General features: G+C 38.4%; 1 protein-coding gene across 4 annotated transcripts in view; it reads left to right on the plus strand.

The window, feature by feature from the left end:
* Nucleotides 1-20,007, plus strand: part of ERC1 (ELKS/RAB6-interacting/CAST family member 1) — a 279,402-nt gene that overhangs the window by 56,134 nt on the left and 203,261 nt on the right. For 3 of the 4 annotated variants that reach the window (XM_030237938.2, XM_050984992.1, XM_050984981.1), the window contains exons 3-6: nucleotides 4,011-4,427; nucleotides 15,722-15,796; nucleotides 17,743-17,898; nucleotides 19,624-19,707. In XM_030237938.2, the coding sequence (XP_030093798.1) occupies nucleotides 4,011-4,427; nucleotides 15,722-15,796; nucleotides 17,743-17,898; nucleotides 19,624-19,707 (732 nt within the window). The remainder of the gene's footprint in view (nucleotides 1-4,010; nucleotides 4,428-15,721; nucleotides 15,797-17,742; nucleotides 17,899-19,623; nucleotides 19,708-20,007) is intronic. The other variant, XM_030237939.2, reaches the window with a different exon arrangement.

A 20,007-nucleotide genomic window follows, 5' to 3' on the forward strand; every position in this document is an offset into this window, starting at 1 on the left:
TTACACCATGTCCTTTCAGGACTTCTCTTTGAGATGATCATGAAGGTGCTTATCTTTGTCAAAATAAAAATTCATTGGACATAACCATAACTAGAGAACTGTGCTCACAAATATACCTCTGTGATTCTTACATGTAGTTATAATTTCTAGTGAGGCCTAAAGACTAGTTTTCATTACTTGGAAAACACCAGGGAATCCTCAAGATTTGAGATAAGAACAATAAATTTCAAGCAAAGTAGGGTTCATCATAATTGCTTTGACTTTAATTACATTGCCTGCATTAAACTGTTTCTCAAAAGCATGATTGTTACTTGGTAGAGTATGGCATAATGAAGCTCAGTGGTATTGAAAGTATTTTTACATGTTTATTTCTAGATAAGTCTATTTCAACAGTATTTTTCAATTTTTTTGAGATCTCTGGTCAGGTCTTAGAAATTAATTATCAGTGGCTAGTGTTGCATGAAATTGGGAATTATTTTGCCTTACTAGGATAGTTGCTGATGTAAAAGTGAAATCTAAAAAATGGATGAGATGCTGGTAAAGCTTGCCTGCTCCTTTAGGGGGAAAATAATGTTTTATTTGAAATTATATAGAAGACAAGAATTTTTAACTGAAGAAGTAGTTTAGTTATGATACTAGCTAGTAAAGAATATTGTTCTATTATTCTGAGAATCACAAAAAAAATTTTTGGAAAGCAGAGAAAAGAACCCATTTTGCATACATTTTACATGTTGGAAAAGAATGGATGTCAGAAGCACAGAATAATTTTCTGTGGCGTGTTTTTCAGTTACCTTTAACTGGAAAACAGTTTAACAGTTTTCCAGTTAGCTTTAATAATCAAGTTTGTTCTCAACTTAGCAGCAGTCCAGAGAACAGTGGGAGTTATTCCTAAACTCAACTCTACCTTTTCCACTAACTCCACCTCTTCATTTTTCCTGGGAAACTGAATCCCAGGCAGTTGCTGACCAATTGTCAGGTAGTCCAAACTCCCTTGTCTTTATTTCACAGACTGATGGATATCTGTAAATCCTATTTGTCACTGGCATAATTTTTTTTTTCCACTTCATGTATTTGAATCATAAATTGATTTTGGGTCAGTGACCCAAAAGTTCCAGGGAGGCATTTCCATGTTTAGGGGAAATAATTTCTGGGGGGTCCGAGACACAGTTTTTGTCTACGTAACCTGAAATGACATTTCACAGCAGATCAGATGGTAAAAATGTAAGAATTTGGTTTGGTGATTTAGGCTATTGATGTTTATAAATAACCCAAATTTGGTTCCGAGACACCATTGAGTAGAGGAAATCATTTCATTGAATCCAACAACTCCATCATTGATGATGGAGTTGTTCAGTAGAAGCTCTTCTCGCCTGGGAGAAAGGAAATGCTGAAGTAGCAGCATGTGGAGAGCCAGGTGGAAGCATGTGGGAATTTGTTTGTTAGCTGGAGGAACAACACACAGCTGGGCTGTGAATAAGTAGGGCTTCTCAAATACAAATGGAATTAACTAATGTATAGAATTGTAAAGTTATATCTAGTGGGGTTACTGTTTAATTGTAACAAAAATTGAGGACATTCTCTCACTGCTGCAGTTGTAGTACTACTGACTTTATTGGTGGGGTATAGGTACAGATGAGGCAAATGTTTAAATGAGTGCAGCAGGTTTTCTCTTACAGCTCAACCAACATGCATTAATTGAACAGATGTAGTGGTTCTGATTGCTTACCTGTAGTGCCTCAGTTTCAAGGCTTGGACGTGGTTCTGGCATTCTCACTTTATTTCTCCAAACCACAGTCAATAACTGAAAGTTGAGATCTTTAATTAAAAAGAAAGTGATTTTCTGAAAACATTTTGGAAGTCCATGTTAATTCCCTTCAGATTTTTTTTTCATCTCTTACTTGAAAATAAATCTGAGCAGCCACCAATATATAAACACAATGTACTTTTTAGAACAGAATAATTACTTGTTCTCTCACCTAATATACCTCTGCTGTATTGTCACACAGATTCCATAACCTGAAGTGTAGTTGTAGAATAACCAAATTACTAACTTCCAGATACTGTGCTATTGAAGTAGAAGAAGAGGCAGTTACAACATCTTAATCCAACCACAGAGCTTTGCATTTCAGCTGATTCCAGTTTATGCTGATGCTGTAAAGGATGTTTGCATTTTCTTCTCTGCCAGCTCCTTGGCAGCACCTGCCCACCCCTGCCTTGCACTGGAATCAGCACTGATGTAGCCACACTATAACTCAGATGGAGATGTGGCTGCTAAGACATTTTGTTTGGTGATTGCTGGGGCTGATTTTCAGCCATCAGATGAAGTTTTGATCTCGTTTTGATCAGTGCCAACCAACTAAGAAAGGACAAATAGCAAGACTGTTCCCTTTAGTGGCCTTAGGTGAGCTGACAGTGTAACAGCAACTTTAGTTGTGAAAAGCTGCTCTTAGGCCAGAACACAAATAGAGGGAAAGCACTTGGTCTAAAATACTGACTTCTGCTAAGAAAATGGGTTTGGACTGCCTTTATGCACCATTCTGTACAACCAAACTAATCTTTTGTGTTTCTAAAACAGATTAAAGGTAAGTAACTCTGCTATAAATGCTATCTGCTGTCTCTTCATAGAACCATAGTGTGCTTGAGGCTGGTGGGAGGTCAGCTGGTCCAACCCCTCTGCTCAGGCAAGGCCACTTAGAGCCTGTTGGCCAGGGCCATGTCCAGACAGCTTTTTAACATCTTCAAGGCATTTTACATAAGAACTGTGATAAACATATTCTTGGAGTCATGCTTAAACCCAAATCTTCTTAGTTTCTCCTTTTACAAATACGTGAGTAAAATGAAGTACTTGGATTTATAGAAAATATTAATTTTGCACCATCTTTACATTTTAGACCTTACCACTGTGTGTCTGCATCAAGCTAGATCATAGAATATAACTCATTCTAGTATTTTAGCCTTGTGAATACTGGAAATAGCTGTATATCAGACTCTGGTTTTTGTAATATAAATGTAGACCCAGGGATCAGTGCATCCGACTTATTCACACTCAGACTAAATTGTAAGCATGTCTGCCTCACTTGAGGGAGATGTATCACTCAGTGGGCATCTCATTTCTGGTAATCAAATCTTTGTGCAGTGTTTGTACTTCTCTGTTATTGGCTTGATACTTCTGTCTTGCAGAGAAGAAAAAACATATTTATTGAAATATAAACGAGGATATTTTTGTGGGCAAACTGTGCTTGTCCTGTATTGTCCCATTATATTAACCCACTGTATTCAGTCATTGAGACAGGATTTATTGTCTTGCACAACAAAAAAATCACTGCTGGTCATTTGATTGCCTTCATATTCCTGTTTGTGAGGTGGTAACTTCTCGTCTGTGCTAAAATCCTCATGCATTAATTTTTTTATGTGGCCCTTTTCCCTGTGCAGCATTTATCCAGTTTTCTATAGTTGTGCTTCTTCTTTACAAGCTGAAGTTTCTTCTCTAAGTAAAATGGGAAATCTATGCTAGGTGTGGAGTTACTGCTGAAGAGCTTGGAAGCCTTCTCAGCTGATTAGGTTTTGTGGATGATATGTAAATTCTAATAGCACTGTGCCCCTCTGCTTTGCCAAGACAGTAATTCTGTAGTAATTCTGGGTCTTCCTCTGCATAATTGTTCTATAGGGGAGGTGAACATTTGGAGGGGTACTGACACAAGTTGCTAAAAGCTGCTGACATTTTCCTGTTTGAAACAGTCACTCTCTCAAGTTGATGCAAATGGAAGAGTCACTCAAGCAAGAGTCTTCTAAGTGTTAAGCAACCTCTGCCAAGCATAGAAGGAGGAACTTGAACTTTGTGTAGTATAACCCAGTTCCACCTCAATTCTGCTTTAAAAAACCCAATGTTGGTCTCTTGGCACAGTGGTTTCCACTTGCTTGGTGGTTCAGGAGGTCTGATGTGGCTCATACTGTTTTCTTTATTTCTCCAGTGGAGGGAATCCTCTGATTTTATTTGTTTGTTCTTTCAGCATATGCAGATGACTATCCAGGCTCTCCAGGATGAGCTGAGGATCCAGAGGGACCTGAACCAGTTGTTCCAGCAGGACAGCAGCAGCAGGACCAGCGAGCCCTTGGTGGCAGAGCTGACAGAGGAGAACTTCCAGCGGCTGCACGCGGAGCACGAGCGCCAGGCCAAGGAGCTGTTCCTGCTACGGAAAACCTTGGAGGAGATGGAACTGCGTATTGAGACACAGAAACAGACCTTAAATGCACGGGATGAGTCCATCAAAAAGCTGCTGGAGATGCTGCAGAGTAAAGGTCTGTCAGCAAAAGCCACTGAGGAAGACCACGAGCGGACACGACGGTTGGCTGAGGCAGAGATGCACGTGCACCACTTGGAAAGCCTTCTTGAACAGAAGGAAAAAGAAAACAACATGCTGAGAGAGGTGAGTGACCAAACTAATCTCCAGTCTTAAACTCCTCTCTGTCTCCTATCCATTTCATAGTTGTAAGGAAAGAATCTTCCATCCTCTCTGTAAGCTGTATTTTACATTAGATTCAACCAAGTTTGCACGTATTTTAAAACTTCTTTATGGCTTCCTTGCATGTACCTTTTGGGGTTTTGTGCTGTGGGCCTCACTTTCCCTGTAGGCTCCATAGGAAACTCTGGAGGTGAGTTGTCCCAAAGCCTCTAAAATGAATTATGAATTCTTCTGTTCTGTTGTTGTTAGAGAGAAAGTAGCTACCTGTATTTAGGTGAGAGCAGAGAGAGGAATCTATGCAGGAGTAATGGATGATTGCTCAACAGTTTCCATGGAAACAGTCATCTTGCTGTGAAAGGTATTTGATAAAACTATTAGCTGTCCTGGATGCACAACCAAAAAAGAGATTTCTTAAAGGGACACTGGTGCACACATAGGTGTAATGCCTTCTCACCATCCTTCTGAAAACAGGAAAAACTATTGTTATGTCTGTATTGTACATTAAAAGAGTACAGTGGCAGACATTCTTCACTGTTAATAATTTTAAATGAATTATAACAAAATATAGTCTATATAGAATACAAATATTTTAGTAAAACAAAGGAAAAGAAATGAAAGAAAATGAGTTATTGTGTAGCCAGTGTCATTACAATTTTTGATATTATTAAATGCATTTTCCTGTTGTCAGGCAGTCTCCTAAAGTAATCGACTATTGACTTGTAAAAGGCTGGTAATTCAGCATGGATTGTGTAGATGCACAGATAAATATGTGTATACATGGATTCAGTGGTGCTAAGATTCTGTGTAAAGATTATTTTACATCTGTCGACTGAAGGCATGAATTGATAGCTATCCATGTCTACCATGTGTATGAATCTAATGACTGTTCTGCCTGATAGATAGATTGGTGTCTATCTCATGGTTCAGCATTTTTTGGGAAGCTCTGTGGGTATACAAGATTTAAGGCCCCTCTCTAAGAAGTCAAGAAGGCAAGGCCTGGAAGAGTTTTTTGAGATGAGTGTATGCAACACATAAATACCTCTTAATACCTCTTATTCATATGTTTCCAGGGCCTGACCCATAGTGCCTGTGGTCTTGCAAGCTTTTATATAAGAAAGCTGGAGCCCATTGCATTTCTGAGCCAGATTTAGGCCAGATTTTTTTTTTTTTTTTGAGCAGTAATCTCTTGAGTGTCTAGAGTGAAGATAATATGATTCCAGAGTTTCTGCACTACAGTTTTTCCTTTATTTAGCAACCAATGATAATTCTGTTCCAATTCTTGTAACTATTTCAGGAAGAGCCTCAAATGGCTTCCATTTGTTTCTGCTCTAAGTCCAGCAACATAAATGAAAAGCTGGCAGGAGCTGTGCCATTTTTGAGGAATGCGGTTGCGTTCGTTCCTGCTCAGATGAGTAGATGTTGCAGGATAAGAATTCTTGTTTCATTCACACATATTTGGAAATCATCAGTCATTTAGATGCTAGTCTTTATGGTAAAAGACTTCCTAGAGGAGGTAGAGATGATCTACTGACTTTGAAAGTGCAAATGTGACTTATCAAATGTTTTAAAATTAATTACTCCTTTCTGCTTACCTGGCCCTGATTAATTGAGAAGTGTAAGCTGGGCATAATGTCATTTGTAGCTCAAACCATGGATATGATGTGGGATCCAGCTGTGAAGCTGAGCATCCTTTTAGCCTCAAAAACATGGTGCCATGTTATCTCCTGATGGAACTGGGTGACCACAGGAGTGGTTTTGTTTGTACCCGTGTGTTGTCCTTGAGCTCTGAGCAAGGCTAAGTGACCTCAGACTTACCTGCATCAAACTCAAGTCTCGTGCCTGGGACTCTGGCAGGCTGGAGAAAATCAGAAGAACTTGAGGCTGAGCACCCAGATGCTCTGCAGGATGTGTTTCACAGCTGCTGTCTTTCACACGTGGAAATTGTTAGGGGTGTCTGCATCACCCTGCTCAGCTGACCTTCTGTTATGTCCATCTGTATTTCCACAGTTGTAGGTTATTTTAGCCCTTTGCTGCCCCAGATACTAATGATGGAATTTTTGAGCTGCTTTGAAGAAATGAATCTACTTTCTTGATGGCTCTATATCTAGCATTCCCAGTATCTGGAAAGGCATGCTAAACTCTTCTTTAAATACTGCTGTTAAAGGAAGCTTTAGGATCTCAAAGGGATTCTTAAGTGTGGAAGGTCAGCTTATATTTCATGTCCTAACAGAGCCGAAAATTTTAATAGCAGTCTTGACCATCTTAGCAAAAGAAATTCTGAGATGTCAGAATCCACTAGTACTGTTTCTGACTCTGCAAGGGTGTTAGATTTCTGATAGAATATTTGCTGGAAATAATATTAAAGATCTGCATCTTGAAGCAAAAAGGTATCCCTCAGTTTTCTGACTCTAAAACCTACACGTAATTCAAAGTGTGGTGTTGGGACTCAAGGTCATCAGACAGTTTTTCAGGCAGGCAGTGCAGTTACAGTGGCCAGCACTATGACCTTGAAAATTAAACCTTGAGAATTAATTGATTTCTTCAGCTTTTCCTATTGCTGTTACTGATTGCTGTTAAAGATTGCATGAATTTCCTAAGGAAAATAAATTCTATGAGAGGTCAGAGTTGTGGTTCTGATAAGATGATAACTGTGTGCCACTCACCATTTTAGGTTGTTATATCCATTCTGAGTTACCCCTTTTTCTAGTCTGAAAAATCGAGTGCTGCTTAGTTGTTCCTCATATAAAAGACATCTGATATTTTTGATCACCTCCCAGGACACTGTCTCAGTCTCCCAAATCCAGATTATAAAATGGATTCTCCAGCAGCTGCTGAGAGGTATCTCCATAAGCAATTTGACTCTCTTGGGCTTTTCCTAATTGCCCTGACTTCTGACTCAAGAAATTATTCATCTAAGTCCATGGGAAAGTTACTATATCCAGCATAGGATGTGTTCAGCAATTGATACATGGGACATTCTCTCATTAACACAAATAATTAAATGTCTCATTGAACATCAAAATACCCTGACTTCAGCAGATAACAGCATGACATTCCTCCACCCTGAAAAACAAGCTTAAGCTTCATAGCTTATTAAAAGATGGCTGCTATTTTGAATCCCCCTTCTTCAGTCTTTGGGACAATTATTGTTGTTGGAATTCTAGACTTGACTTTAACAAACAAAATTATTTTCATACCAGGAAGAAATACTTGATGAAATCCAGCAGCTGGACTACAGCTTCCAGAATAGCTCCCAAGCTGCCTCTGTGTTCCAGACTTGCTGTTGCAGAATTATCAGTGGTGGTCCATAGCTCCAAAGATAACCAAGCTTGCTGTGTTCTTTTTTGACAGCCTCCCTTGCTCCCTATTCCCCAAATGCTAGATGCACTGACTAGAAGTGGATTTTTCTCAGTTTCACGGATTAAAAGCCCAGATATCAGAGCAGAATGTGATGTGACAGCATCCACACCTGGTGTTCCAAACACTGGGAGTACTATGGGCAGACTCAGATTTGTAAGGACAGTCCAACAAGGACTGTAAGTGTAGATGGCTCACTACAAACATTTCTTTGGAAACAGAAAGAAGGCTGTTTATCCTCAGGGTTTTTTTCTTCAGAAGGCAGTTCTAGAGTCAAGGCTTGCATGTTACAGTGGTGTGGAATGGGGGAAGAACTGACAGGAGCTTTATACTTTGTGTCCAGAAACTGGTAGTAAATTGAATTTTTGACTTTAATTCATTATTTTTTTGGTAATTAGGCCCATTCAAACAAGATGGATTTTTATTCCAGCTGAGTACAAAACTGAATGAAGGAGTTAGGGTTGGAGTGCTTAACAAATAAAGGAGGTTTTGTATGTAAAACAGGCACTGAAATGGGTGGTTCATGAGGGAGGGCACTCATCCACAAAGAGCTTAAGGAAAGCAGAAAAAGCTATTATTTCTTTCCTTTTTTGAGTGTTTGTCAAAATGGCAACCTTACAAAGTGCTGTTTGTGAGCTGCATCCCATTTACCTAGGGTGGCTTTATTGCAAGGGCTGACCCCTCTTGGTGGCAGTTTGGAGTGAAGCTGCCCACGCTCTCCTAGGAATCAGCACTCAGTGGCTGGGAGCACTCCTTGTTCTGTCCAGCCTATCACACAGGTGTATTTAGGCTTAGATTAGCTAAACTTGATCCTGTGGTGGCCAGAGAGCAGCAGCAAGGAGCTCAGTGAGAAAGGAGGGATGTGGCATCCAAGGGTCCCATCAGAGCCCTGCTGAGCTGTGCCCAGTGCAGAGAGGTTGGTTCCCTTGTCTGACTGGATTTTAATGAGCTGTGACAAGTTTTGCAAAGAAATTATTTTTCCATGGGTGTGTTAAAATTCTTACCATTTTCTGCTCCAGGCTCAGAGGAGGATTTAGAAATTTTAATTGGAGCAATTAGAGTTAACTCAAAGAACACTTTTGTCCCATGCCAAGATTTTGCAACATAAATAAGAAACTTCAGGAGAGAAGTTTTGTTTTGCAGGAGTAGATAGATTCAGTAGCTGGAACTCTTACTGCCATAATACTGGGGGATATCTTTCTGAGGAGGTAAAAAAAAAATGAAGTTTCTGCTTTTTTATTGCTGCTTCATGCTTTTGACCTTTTAGAATCAAATGGCAAAGGGAGAAGTGATTTCAATCAAGATAATTTAAATAATTGTGTCTTTATCAGAATTGCTTGTTAGGTCTGCAGGTAGTTTTAAAACATACAGAGGTTTTGTAGGTCAAAATTTGAGAAAACTGGCTAGTGCAGCTTGAATGCATGCATAATGTATTTTTTATGCATTTAAATTTTTGAAAATACCATTTTAGTTTTGAATATTCTGTGTATCACCTTAGGTGAGAATGGCAATTAAAAATGTTCAAACATATATGAAATTATTTTCACCTTTCCTCAGTGCAGAGGTTGGTAGCTTCATAATTCTTCAAAAGTTGAAAAATTAGGTTGGAAAATAATGTATTTGTTTTCTGTTTTTCCTGATGACAAAAAAAATCTGAAACACCTTACTCTAGCATAGCAAATTTCTGATTTTTGTACAGTAGTTAAATAATGTGTGGGTATTAAGTAAATAGAAAAAAAGACAGTACTCCAGTCATCTGTCAGAATGTTTTTTTCTTTATTATAATGATGGTCTCATCAAAGTGAAATAATAAAATTTCAGTAGGTTTCTTCATATTCTTTTTCTAGCATGGGGGGTAAATTATTTACTTCTTGTACTTATTTCAAAACAATTTTTTCAGTATGAATGGGGTTTTTTTTTAACATACACGAGAGTTTCTTATTATTTCATTTTAGCACTTCATACCTTTCAGATAGGATTTTTAAAACTATGTGAAACAATGCATAAATCTGTCTGGGGATTCAGGGTTTAAAATGCTTAAACTTCAGTGTCTTTTGGTGTTTTGTTATATTAGAAGATTTTCTTTGTTACATGTTACATGCTTTGCTTTGTTTACAAATTACCTCTTAGGTATGCTTTCCCTGGAGATGGTCACATTATCCTGCACTTTTTTCCACTAGAAGTGACATTTGTGGATGTCTGTTTCCACAAATGTCAAACTTTGTAGTGGAAGGACAAAAACCTAAAAATACCATGAACAAGCTGGAAGCTAATTTAGGTACAAAATGAGTGCTTTTGCACCTTAAATAAGAGGAAAGAGAGAAAATTAATAATAGCACACATGTAAATGAAGTTCTACAAGATTAAGATTTTAATTTTTAATTGACTTTTCTTCAGCTTTTGAATTCACACTTCTTTAGTCAGATTTCAACACAATGCCTTGCTACTTACAACTAATTGGATGGTTTGAATTAGTTCTCATCTTACCTTGCTTTTACTCTAATGCCAAAGTTTTGAGGGATTTTGCTTTTCTTTCCTGCTGATTAAAATACTGAGATGAGCAGGAAGCTGGGCTTTAATTTTCTCTTAAGGTGATGCCTTAGTTAACAAACTTAAGTGTCCTAATATCTGAGGTTTTAATTGGATTTAGAAATAATCGTCTCAATGGATTAATACAATTGCAAAACAGAGATGAGTTTCTTTAGCCAGGGGTAGCTGAGCTTCAAAGCAACTGGCACCCTCCATCATCAGTGTGTGTGCAATTGCCAGCACATCTTTCTAAATTATGTTCTTTATGAATACAGTCACTTTGTTTTTTTCAGGGAATTAGGTTGATTGGGTTTGCAAATGCAGGAAATGACAAGTGGAAAAATGCAGGAATAATTTCCGAAGGAACTGCCATGATTACTGCTTCCAGACTTGTATAACTATATAATTTTAGTAGCAAAAACTCTTAATAGCAATGAAATAAATTCTGCAGGACTCTTACATCTTCTTTTTTCAGTTAGTTTTTACATCTTTCTGAAATAGAAGTTAAAATTACTGGTATGGAGCACTTTTTGAAAAAAATGCATTAAAAAAATCCTGAAACTAAACAATTGTGGTACTATCCAGTCACCTTCTGGCACCAGGTAGTAAAGATATTTATATAAATGACTCATGCAGATTAAAGGGCTCTCCCACAGGTTATTTCATGCAACCTTCTGCTCAAACCAGCAATTTCAAGCGGTGGGGGATTCCACAGCCTCTCTGGGCACCTGCCCTAGCATTTGGTTGTTCTCCTGGTAAAAGCTTTTTCATGTTAGCAGGTCTAAATTTTAAGTGCTACAAATTGTGCCTGTTGCCTATCATCCTTCCACTTGTGAAAAGACTTTTGTTTCCATCATCTCTACAGCCTCCAGTTAGTTCTAGCAGGCACCAAGTTTCTCCCCAAGTCTTTTCTTTTCAGCTGAACCAATTTTTCTTTCACTCTCTCCCCTTGCATCATTTGTCTGTCAGTCTGTTCAGATTTTTAGAGTCTTTCTTGTACTGGGGAGCCCAAAATTGGGCACTGTGCTCCAGTAGTGGTCTCATAAGGGCTGCACACAGGGAGCTCCTGCTTCCCACCTCCTGCTTCTGCACTCTGGCTCACTCTCACTGAGCCCAGGATGCACTTGGGCTGCTTTGGGGGTTTGGCCACATGGCTTGATCCAATTCCTGTCTTGCCCAAAAACCATAGATCTGTAAGCTGCTGGGAGTGCTGTCTGTCCCATTGTCCAGATCATCAAGGTGGAATGAGGGTTGTCAGGGGGAAGCTGCTGCCCACTGGACCCCTCACTGCTCATCAGCACCAGGCTTGGAGCCTGACAGCCCAGCTCATTTGCCACCTGCTTTAGTAGCCACTTACCCAGCCTGTGGCTCACAAATTTGCCTCCAGGCATGTTTGGAGGCTTTGGGACACGGAACACCCATTGTCCCCCACTTAGTCACACAGACAGGTAGAAGAAAATCAGGTTAGTCAGGTCGGATTTGTCCTTCTACACAACTAAAGACCTGTTTTATCATCTATAGCTACTAAATAATTTTTGATCAACAATTATCATTAATACTGAGCTGATGGATGCTCCTAAAATTTTTTTTGGTTGTAACATTTACATTTTATTGTAACTAATTAGAACTAGGTTGCTAAAAATCTAGAAAAGCTATCTGAGGGACTAAACTTTAAGTACAAAAGATATAGCATTGATTTAGTGAGGTCTGGAGGATAAGGTTGGAGAATTAAACCAGTTTTTAGTCAAAACTCTCCAGTCCAATGAATGATGCAGAGATCCAGCACAGGACATCATAACTGATTACTCAAATATATGAATAGTACATTTAAGATTTTAAAAAATACAGAATCATGACTGTGTTTTTTATTACACATAATATTTTTAGTGATTTTTTAAAAAAACTAATGTATGAAATAGCATGGTTTTGTTACTCTCTGTGTGGAATGTGCTGCCTGATAATGCAAGTTTGGCAGGAGATGGAAAGCATGTCCTTTATGGCTTTGAAAAATGCTTGTCTTGTGGCTGAGAGATAAGTTGCTGTATTTTTAAGCATATAGCCTCCTTCACTATAAAAACATGATTGTTTGAGAGAGCACCTTCACATTTGTTGTAAGTCCCGTGCAAAATCAGACACTGGAGCAACTGAGGGAATAACAATGGCCAGGTTATGAAGGAGGAAAAGATTTGGACTAAATTCAACCCTCATTATTATGCACTTGTGTGTAATTTACAGTGACAATACTGCTCAGTATTGAGGACTTCTTCAATTCTAAACTATATTCTCTAATTTTGAATTACTTTCAAAAAAAACCCCCATGGACTTTGTAATTATTTATGATGTGTTCAAATCACTTTATCACAGCTATTCTTTACATATTCAGTGTTCTCAGTATGTCTGATCAGCTGTTCTATGTAATTATGCTGACCAGAAAATTAGAGTATTGTTCCTCATAGGGGAAGTGTGCTGCCTTGCCAGGACTACTTGGCAGATGTAATTCTGATACACACCTTTAGTTCATATCTTTTTCTGTGGTAGATTTTCTTGAAGAGGAAGATAGATATTCTTAATTAAAAATTAAGATGAAATATAAACCCCAACTCTGGAGAAGGTGCCCACCTTGTTTAGAACTTCTGACTATTTCTTGCCTTCAGTTTCTAGTTATTGAATCTTAAAGGGTTTTTTTTTTTTGACAGAACAACCCATTTTGGAATTTTGTTGCCTGTGAATGTCCTTTAGAGTTGCAATCAATTTGTACCATAATTTTGTTTTTCCTTTTTGCTATTACTTTTAAATGAAGGAGTTATTGAACATATGAAAGCAATAAAAGGATTTATATGAGCCACCCCCTGTTATAATAATTTAATGTGCACTCAAAAGTGCAATGATGTTAAATTTCACTAATCTGTTAGGAAACAATAGTAGTTACATAAGAAAGTTCTTAGTGTGTTAAAGTAAGGGAAAAAGCTTGTATTGCTTTATCAGAATGGATAACTTGAAAGGAATGAAGGACTGGGTTTCTCTTTTTCTGATCCTCATATTTTTGTGTGGCCCTGTGTTTTTAACTATCGTGCGAAATCCTGTTTCACAGGTTCAAATCTGTATTTTCATCCTTCTATGGAGGTGTGTCCACAACAGAATCTGAACACTTCAGAGATATGATAGATTAGTATTTTTCCATTCTGCCACATGGGTTCAGCCTCTATTTCCTAATTAAGAAGGGGATGTGTGCACTGCTTTCCTTCAGTCTGTGTTCCAGAGAGGCTCCTTCTGCCCGTAGCTTTTTTTTCCAGGCTCTTCAGGATCACAGGCATGTTGCCAAAATGAAGCCCTTCCTGTGCAGTCAGGAGCTGGGAGGTGTTATTTTTCAGCAGGTTATGTCATCCAAATCACAGTGGAATTACTTAAGGCAATAGAAGTAGGACATTTCCTTTGCTGAAGTGCAGAGCATCACTTCACATAGAGGGGATAGAGGCATTTCTCAAGAATGAGCTTAGAAGAATTTTCACTTTGGGAAAACCCTGAGCAATGGTGGAAGCAGACACTGTTGTGTCAGCATCCCTTTACAGACATGCAGTTCTCCTGCTGTGTGTTCCACCTATCCCATTTCCATGGCAGTAGCTGATTTTATATTCTCAAGTCAGAAACAGTGCCTCTGCATAAGTGGGAATTACCTAACTGCTAAAATAAAAATGATGCACTGTCCAACATAGATTTATGGCAAGTTAATTTTTGACCTTCTTATCCTTTGTTTTCTCAGTTGCTATAAGCTCACAAGAGTTTGTTTTAATTTCTTTGAGTAAATCCATTTTGGGAAAGTAGGTATAAGTAAGTAGAATAATAATGGTATTGCTCCACTCTGGTCTATATGGTGCCAGTAATAATTGTGCAGAGGCTCTCAAGTTTTCTGTTGACTCCAGGAGAAACAGAAATATTTAGAAGGGTTTTCAGGTTTATTTTTTCAGAAGGATTTTTTTTTTTTGTTTCAGAGAATTCCAATGTACACTGCAAACACTTGTAAAAATAGATTCTCAGAAAATACACAAATATATTATTTAAAACCAGAGAAACCTTCTATTGGATTCTCCTGTTATTCCCCTTCATGGGCATCACCTTATGCCAATCTCTTATGCCAGACTTATGCAAGATTCTTGTGGCCCTTGTCATGTCACAACACATTTGTCTTGCTCACTTCAGAGCTGTTTAGGAACTTCAGAATCTTACAAGCAGTGTTCTCAGTATTTTTATAAAGCACTTGGCAACTCTACCTTTCTGATTCAAATAATTAATCTTCTGGAGCCAGTTGCATGGATGCCTGCCATACAAAATTTTAACTCTTCACAATGTCTGTTGAAAATAACAATTTGTGAATGGCTCTTGGGATTTGTCTTTCAGGTGTTTGAGGGGAGTGGATGGATAAAGTGTGTGTGGGCACATAACACAATTCATAGTCAGATGAACTGGCATCACAGTTTGTGCTCTCTGGGCATCAAAGTATTTTTGTGGTGTGTAAGATGAGCATTCTAACAGAATTCACATCCTGCAGTTAACATGAGAGTGTGCTGTAAGGACAATATTGTTTGAAGGCAAAGAGTGTTAATAGTTTCTGTATTGTTTCTCCTTTTTTTACATGTGCTGGCTTGAAACCCCAGCTTTATATGCTACAACAAGTTGTTTCAGCTTTCTGTAATTTTATCCCTTAGCAAGCAGTTTGATGAATGATATTTCTGTGATTTTACATCAACAGAAATATCACATGGACTTTGTATCCTCCTGTCTGCATCCCCTGAGCCTCTAGAGCAGTGTCCTGTACAGTCATGTATTTTCAGCTGTGCTTAAGGCCAAGAGTCTTGAGAAAGATTTTTTCATCCTGTATAGTTAAATGTTGCCACTCTGGGGTAAAAAATGCTGGAAAAGAGTATTAGCAGCAGCTACACCTTGTTGAAATAGAAACCACAGTGTTGCTGTTTTCAGTAAGCCTCTAGTGAAGTGCATTCTGTGTATGTCTTCCATGAGAAACTACCAAGAGTTCAGATTAGTTTAGCAGGCAGATGATGGAGCTTTGTAGTGGACCCAGAGTCATTTCAAGTTTATGTTGAGTAAGAGGGTAGTCAGAGGTGCAGTTTGTGCTGGGCCTTTTTACCTGTGGCTGGGATTCTGTTGAATGAGCTTTTGGCAATCCTTTCTGTGAGACGAGAAGTGATAAAATGCGTGGACTGGCAACATCAGAAAGCAGCATTGAGTTATGCTGTGTATTCAAAAGAATAATTCTGGTAATTCCTAGTGGAATTCTAGTGCTTCCTTCTAGTAATTATGTTTGTACTGGGGCCCTGCCATTAGTCTAACTCTTACTTTCATTTCTGTTGGCACAGGAGATCCATCGTCGATTTGAGAACGCTCCCGACACGGCCAAGACAAAGGCTCTCCAGACTGTGATTGAGATGAAGGTAAATGGTTGTTGTGTATGGGCAGCAGTAGAATTTGTTGTCTGGAAAATGGGTTTCATGTGAAAGGTGACTACCAAATACCATAAGTAATAAGTATATTTTTATACTGTTTTATTATCTATTATTTGATTTGTTACTATTGTTTACTGAAGAGACAGACACAGTAGAAACTTGTCTTCTGTCTGCCTGCAGCAGCAGTTACAGATTTCTTACAGTTAACCAAAAGTTCATTATATTACAAGAATAGGAATGACAGGTTCATATGAAAGATTTGTGGGATTTTATGATGTGGGTTCTTTTCTTTTAATGCTTTCAACTTTTGAAGTATTGCTTTGCATTCTGTGTATTAGCAATGTTAGCAAACTCAACACCCGCGTAAAGAATGGGTCATATTGCTGGAAATATGTCTGTATGTCATCATAAACCTAACTTTTCTAGATGAATTTGTGATTGAATTCTTAGGCCATTAGTGTAAGTATTTAATGGACTGATGGCAGTTGGCCAAGAGCTCAGGAGCCATAATCAAGTGTGTGGTTTACACAGCTTTATGCAATCATATTTCATATTGAATTGCTCAAAAAGTGCATCAGACAGGGTTTGGAGAAATAGAGTTGAAAAATTGGAAACTGTCTTTGCAAGCTGTTCTTTTCCATTTTGCATCCTTCCTTTTTGTTTTCCTTCCTTTTTCCACCTGGAACTTTTTCCATTCTGTATCAGTGTTTTCCTTATTTATATCCCATCTTTCATTTGCTATCACTCTTTTGTTAGTCATCTTTTTGGTCCATGGTAATGAAATCTAGTTGACCATCTGGTAACATTAAGTGTCTTTGCTATCAAAAGAGAAACACGGGGACATTTCTGGGAAATGATGTGAGTACTGAAACTAAATGCTGTTGTCAATTTCAACATATCATTTCACCTTACTGCCTCTAATTTTTTGCTGCAAAAATCCACTTGATCAATTTTAACTTAAGTATCAAACATTAATCAGGAAATCCAGTTAGATATTCATCATGATGCTTTTAAAAAAGGTTTTTATTCATGAGATGATATATCTTTAAAAAATCAGCTTTTTGTTTAGCTGTGCTGTTTATCAAAGAAAAAGTTAGGTTTTCTTTATGAAAGTCTGTAATATAGTTTCAAATCAGATCTGTCTTTCAGGAAAGACTAAATATTTTGGGGAAATGAAATAAGAAAAAAATAGTCTGCTTTAAGAGACAATAGTTTCTAAATACATATCCATGATCATGATTATGCGTGTAGCTCTGTGTGCTGTGTGACTGTTCTTGCTGTTCCTAACACAAAAGACTTCTAAAGAAACAGTAAACCAGGTACCCTGGATGAATACCTCTGATCATCCTGTAAAAGTATGAGGGTAATGACAGATTGACTTTGTTTTTCCACATGGCTATTTTTAACCCACTGAAATGTTTTATGTGTTGTACATGTGAGCCAGAATCCTTTACTGCTTTATTCAATCAATAATGGATTGTTACATGTTCTCCTTGCTTATGGTGCTTTGCTGTTCCCCCTTTGTGACCCCACTTAAATTAACTAGTGGCACAAACCCAATTTCTTGCCATTCTTGCAGTCACATTTTGCTGTCCATTCAATTGGAATTAAATTTCTCTCTGAAAAAGCAACATTTCCTCATGTTCCTTTATCCATTTATTTCTTTCTTTCATCCTACATGGTGTTTCTGCCCTGAACCAGCTTTTCTTTCAGTACTATACTCTTGCTTTCCTTGAAAGGTAAAAACTAAATTGAAAAATGAGTATCTGAGCTCTCATATGCAAAGAGTTGAATGCTGATTTCTCTAAGAACTTCCTAAGTAAATTTCAAGGGCAGGTAATTTATTGGACACCCATCTCCTTCTGTTTTGCTACAACAGCATGTTAACAAAAATCACCTGTGTGTCTTCACCCATCTCCTCTAATCACTTTCAGGATTCAAAAATCTCTTCCATGGAGCGTGGCCTCCGGGATTTGGAAGAGGAGATTCAGATGCTGAAGTCCAATGGAGCCCTGAGCACGGAGGAGCGGGAGGAGGAGATGAAGCAAATGGAGGTGTACCGCAGCCATTCCAAATTCATGAAAAACAAGGTGCTGAGAAATCTGCTGGCAGCCCTGTGTTAAACTGAGCTGAGTGAACAGAGGAGAGAAATGTGCATGCTTTAGTTAGGAGTTATGGTCTGAGTTCCCAGTCAAATGCTGAGAAACAGAATTGATTTAGTACATGTCGTGAAGCCACTAAAATCACTTAAAATTATGTAAGAAAATTTTAAATTCCAATTAGAAAATATTACAATGGCGTTTTAGTAAGATCAGTGGCCCAAGTTTTCTTTTTATTGTCTCACTTGATCTTTTTCCCTCTTCCCTTTTCCCTTTTCATTGCGAATCCATTATTGGTTCAGGTTTTACTTGATCCTCTGTTTTTCCAAAGGTAGTTTGTTGAAAAAGGATATTTCTTTTTGGACCTATTGTTGTATAACTGTTTAATCTTTCCATTATGTAGAAGTTGAGAAGAGGGTGAACTGTCACAATAATGGCTTTCCACTACACTCATCTTCCAGAAGTGGAGTCAGCATGAGAGCAGAGTCTACAACAGTGGTGGTGCTGACATTAATTTCTGTTTGGAATACAGGACAAATACAGCAGTGAGAGATGTTGGTCCTCACATGTAGAGATGGACACTGGCTATTGAATTACCTATAGGCAGAAGTCAACCCATTCTTCTTTTCTCAGTTTTTAATGGGTCCTAACATTCTTTAGTGAAGGTTCAGGCCCTCTTGTGCAATAAATTTAAGTATATTGTGAACATTTCTGCCTTTCTCCATTAGCTTATGTGTACTCCCTGCAAGCAGTATACAAACCCTGGTACAGAGGTTGAAAATTTCTCTGCTAGGTCCTGAACAAATGTACCCCCTGCATTTGTCCTACTTGAAATTATTGATCAAAAAAAGAATGCTGGGTGAAGTGTCTTGGAGAAAGCAGTGTTACTTGCCCCGGAGTAGATACAAGTACTAAGTGTGGGTTCCTTCCTCTTGCCTCACACCAGTTCACTGAAACACCTCGAGATAACCACATCTGTTCTTACTTTTGCTCTTTATCCCACTGGGTTGCTTCTAGGAACTGAAGGGCACCTTGTTCAAATTAGGAATGGGGGAGGAGATGAGAGCACCACTTCCTTTTTTTTTTTTTTTTCCCTTTCTTTCCTCCTTTCATTGTTAGCAACTCTTCAATTTCCCCTTGTCCTTTCCTTCTGTGGATCTATGTATCTGCTCAGCTACTTGATTTCTGTTCTGTCTCCTGGTCTGCTCACTTATTTTCCTGCAGAAAATTTGTTCCTTTCTGGTATCTGTTTGCTCATGACTCATGGCCATCTCCAATCCTCACATCTTACTGTCCTACCTTGTTCTGTAATTGCACTGCATTTATTTTTTCAGCATAGTCTAAGTAATTTGTGGCTGTAGCTTGACAATTAACATTATTTCTCTTAAGCTGAAGTATGTCCTTTTTCCTGTTGTAATTTCCTTATGAACTGCAGTTTCAAAACCCTTGGGATAAGTGTCACATACTTGACATATGTAAACATAACCACAACTGTATATCTTCTGTTTCATAATCAAATTCTTGTCAGGCAGCCTCTATGAAATTACACAGACATTAAACTTTTGAGAGGACTTACTGAAGAATGGAAGAGAAAATGAGTGACTAGTGTTGATCCTTCTGTTCAGTTCTTTGTCCCTTTCAGTCAGCTGGACTGAAACAGGCTGACTAGAAGCTGACAAATAATAAATATTTAAAAGCATAACAATGTCGTGACAGGTAGAGCAACTGAAGGAAGAGCTAAGTGCCAAAGAGGCTCAAGGGGAGGACCTGAAAAAAAGAGTGGCTGGTCTCCAGACTGAGGTCTCTGCAGTAAGATGTCTCTTTTGTGTGCAGTGGCCATCCACTGGGGCTTGCTAGCTCTTCTGGCTTTCTTCTCTTACCTCCTTCATGGCTTTATATAACAAGTAGAACTAACAGCCTGCTCAGCCTTGTAGCTACCTTTCTGTTCACATGGTTTTGGTGTCCATAAATAACATCACTCTCCAGTTTCATTGCTGTTTTTTAATGGAGTGAGCTGTTTGAGCAATAACCTACTCGTCTCTACTGAAGCAGATTTTCAGAAGCATTCAGCACCCATTTTGGGGACAGACTAATTTGAAA

Source organism: Serinus canaria, chromosome 1A (genome assembly GCF_022539315.1).
Source record: "Serinus canaria isolate serCan28SL12 chromosome 1A, serCan2020, whole genome shotgun sequence".
NCBI lineage: Eukaryota > Metazoa > Chordata > Aves > Passeriformes > Fringillidae > Serinus > Serinus canaria.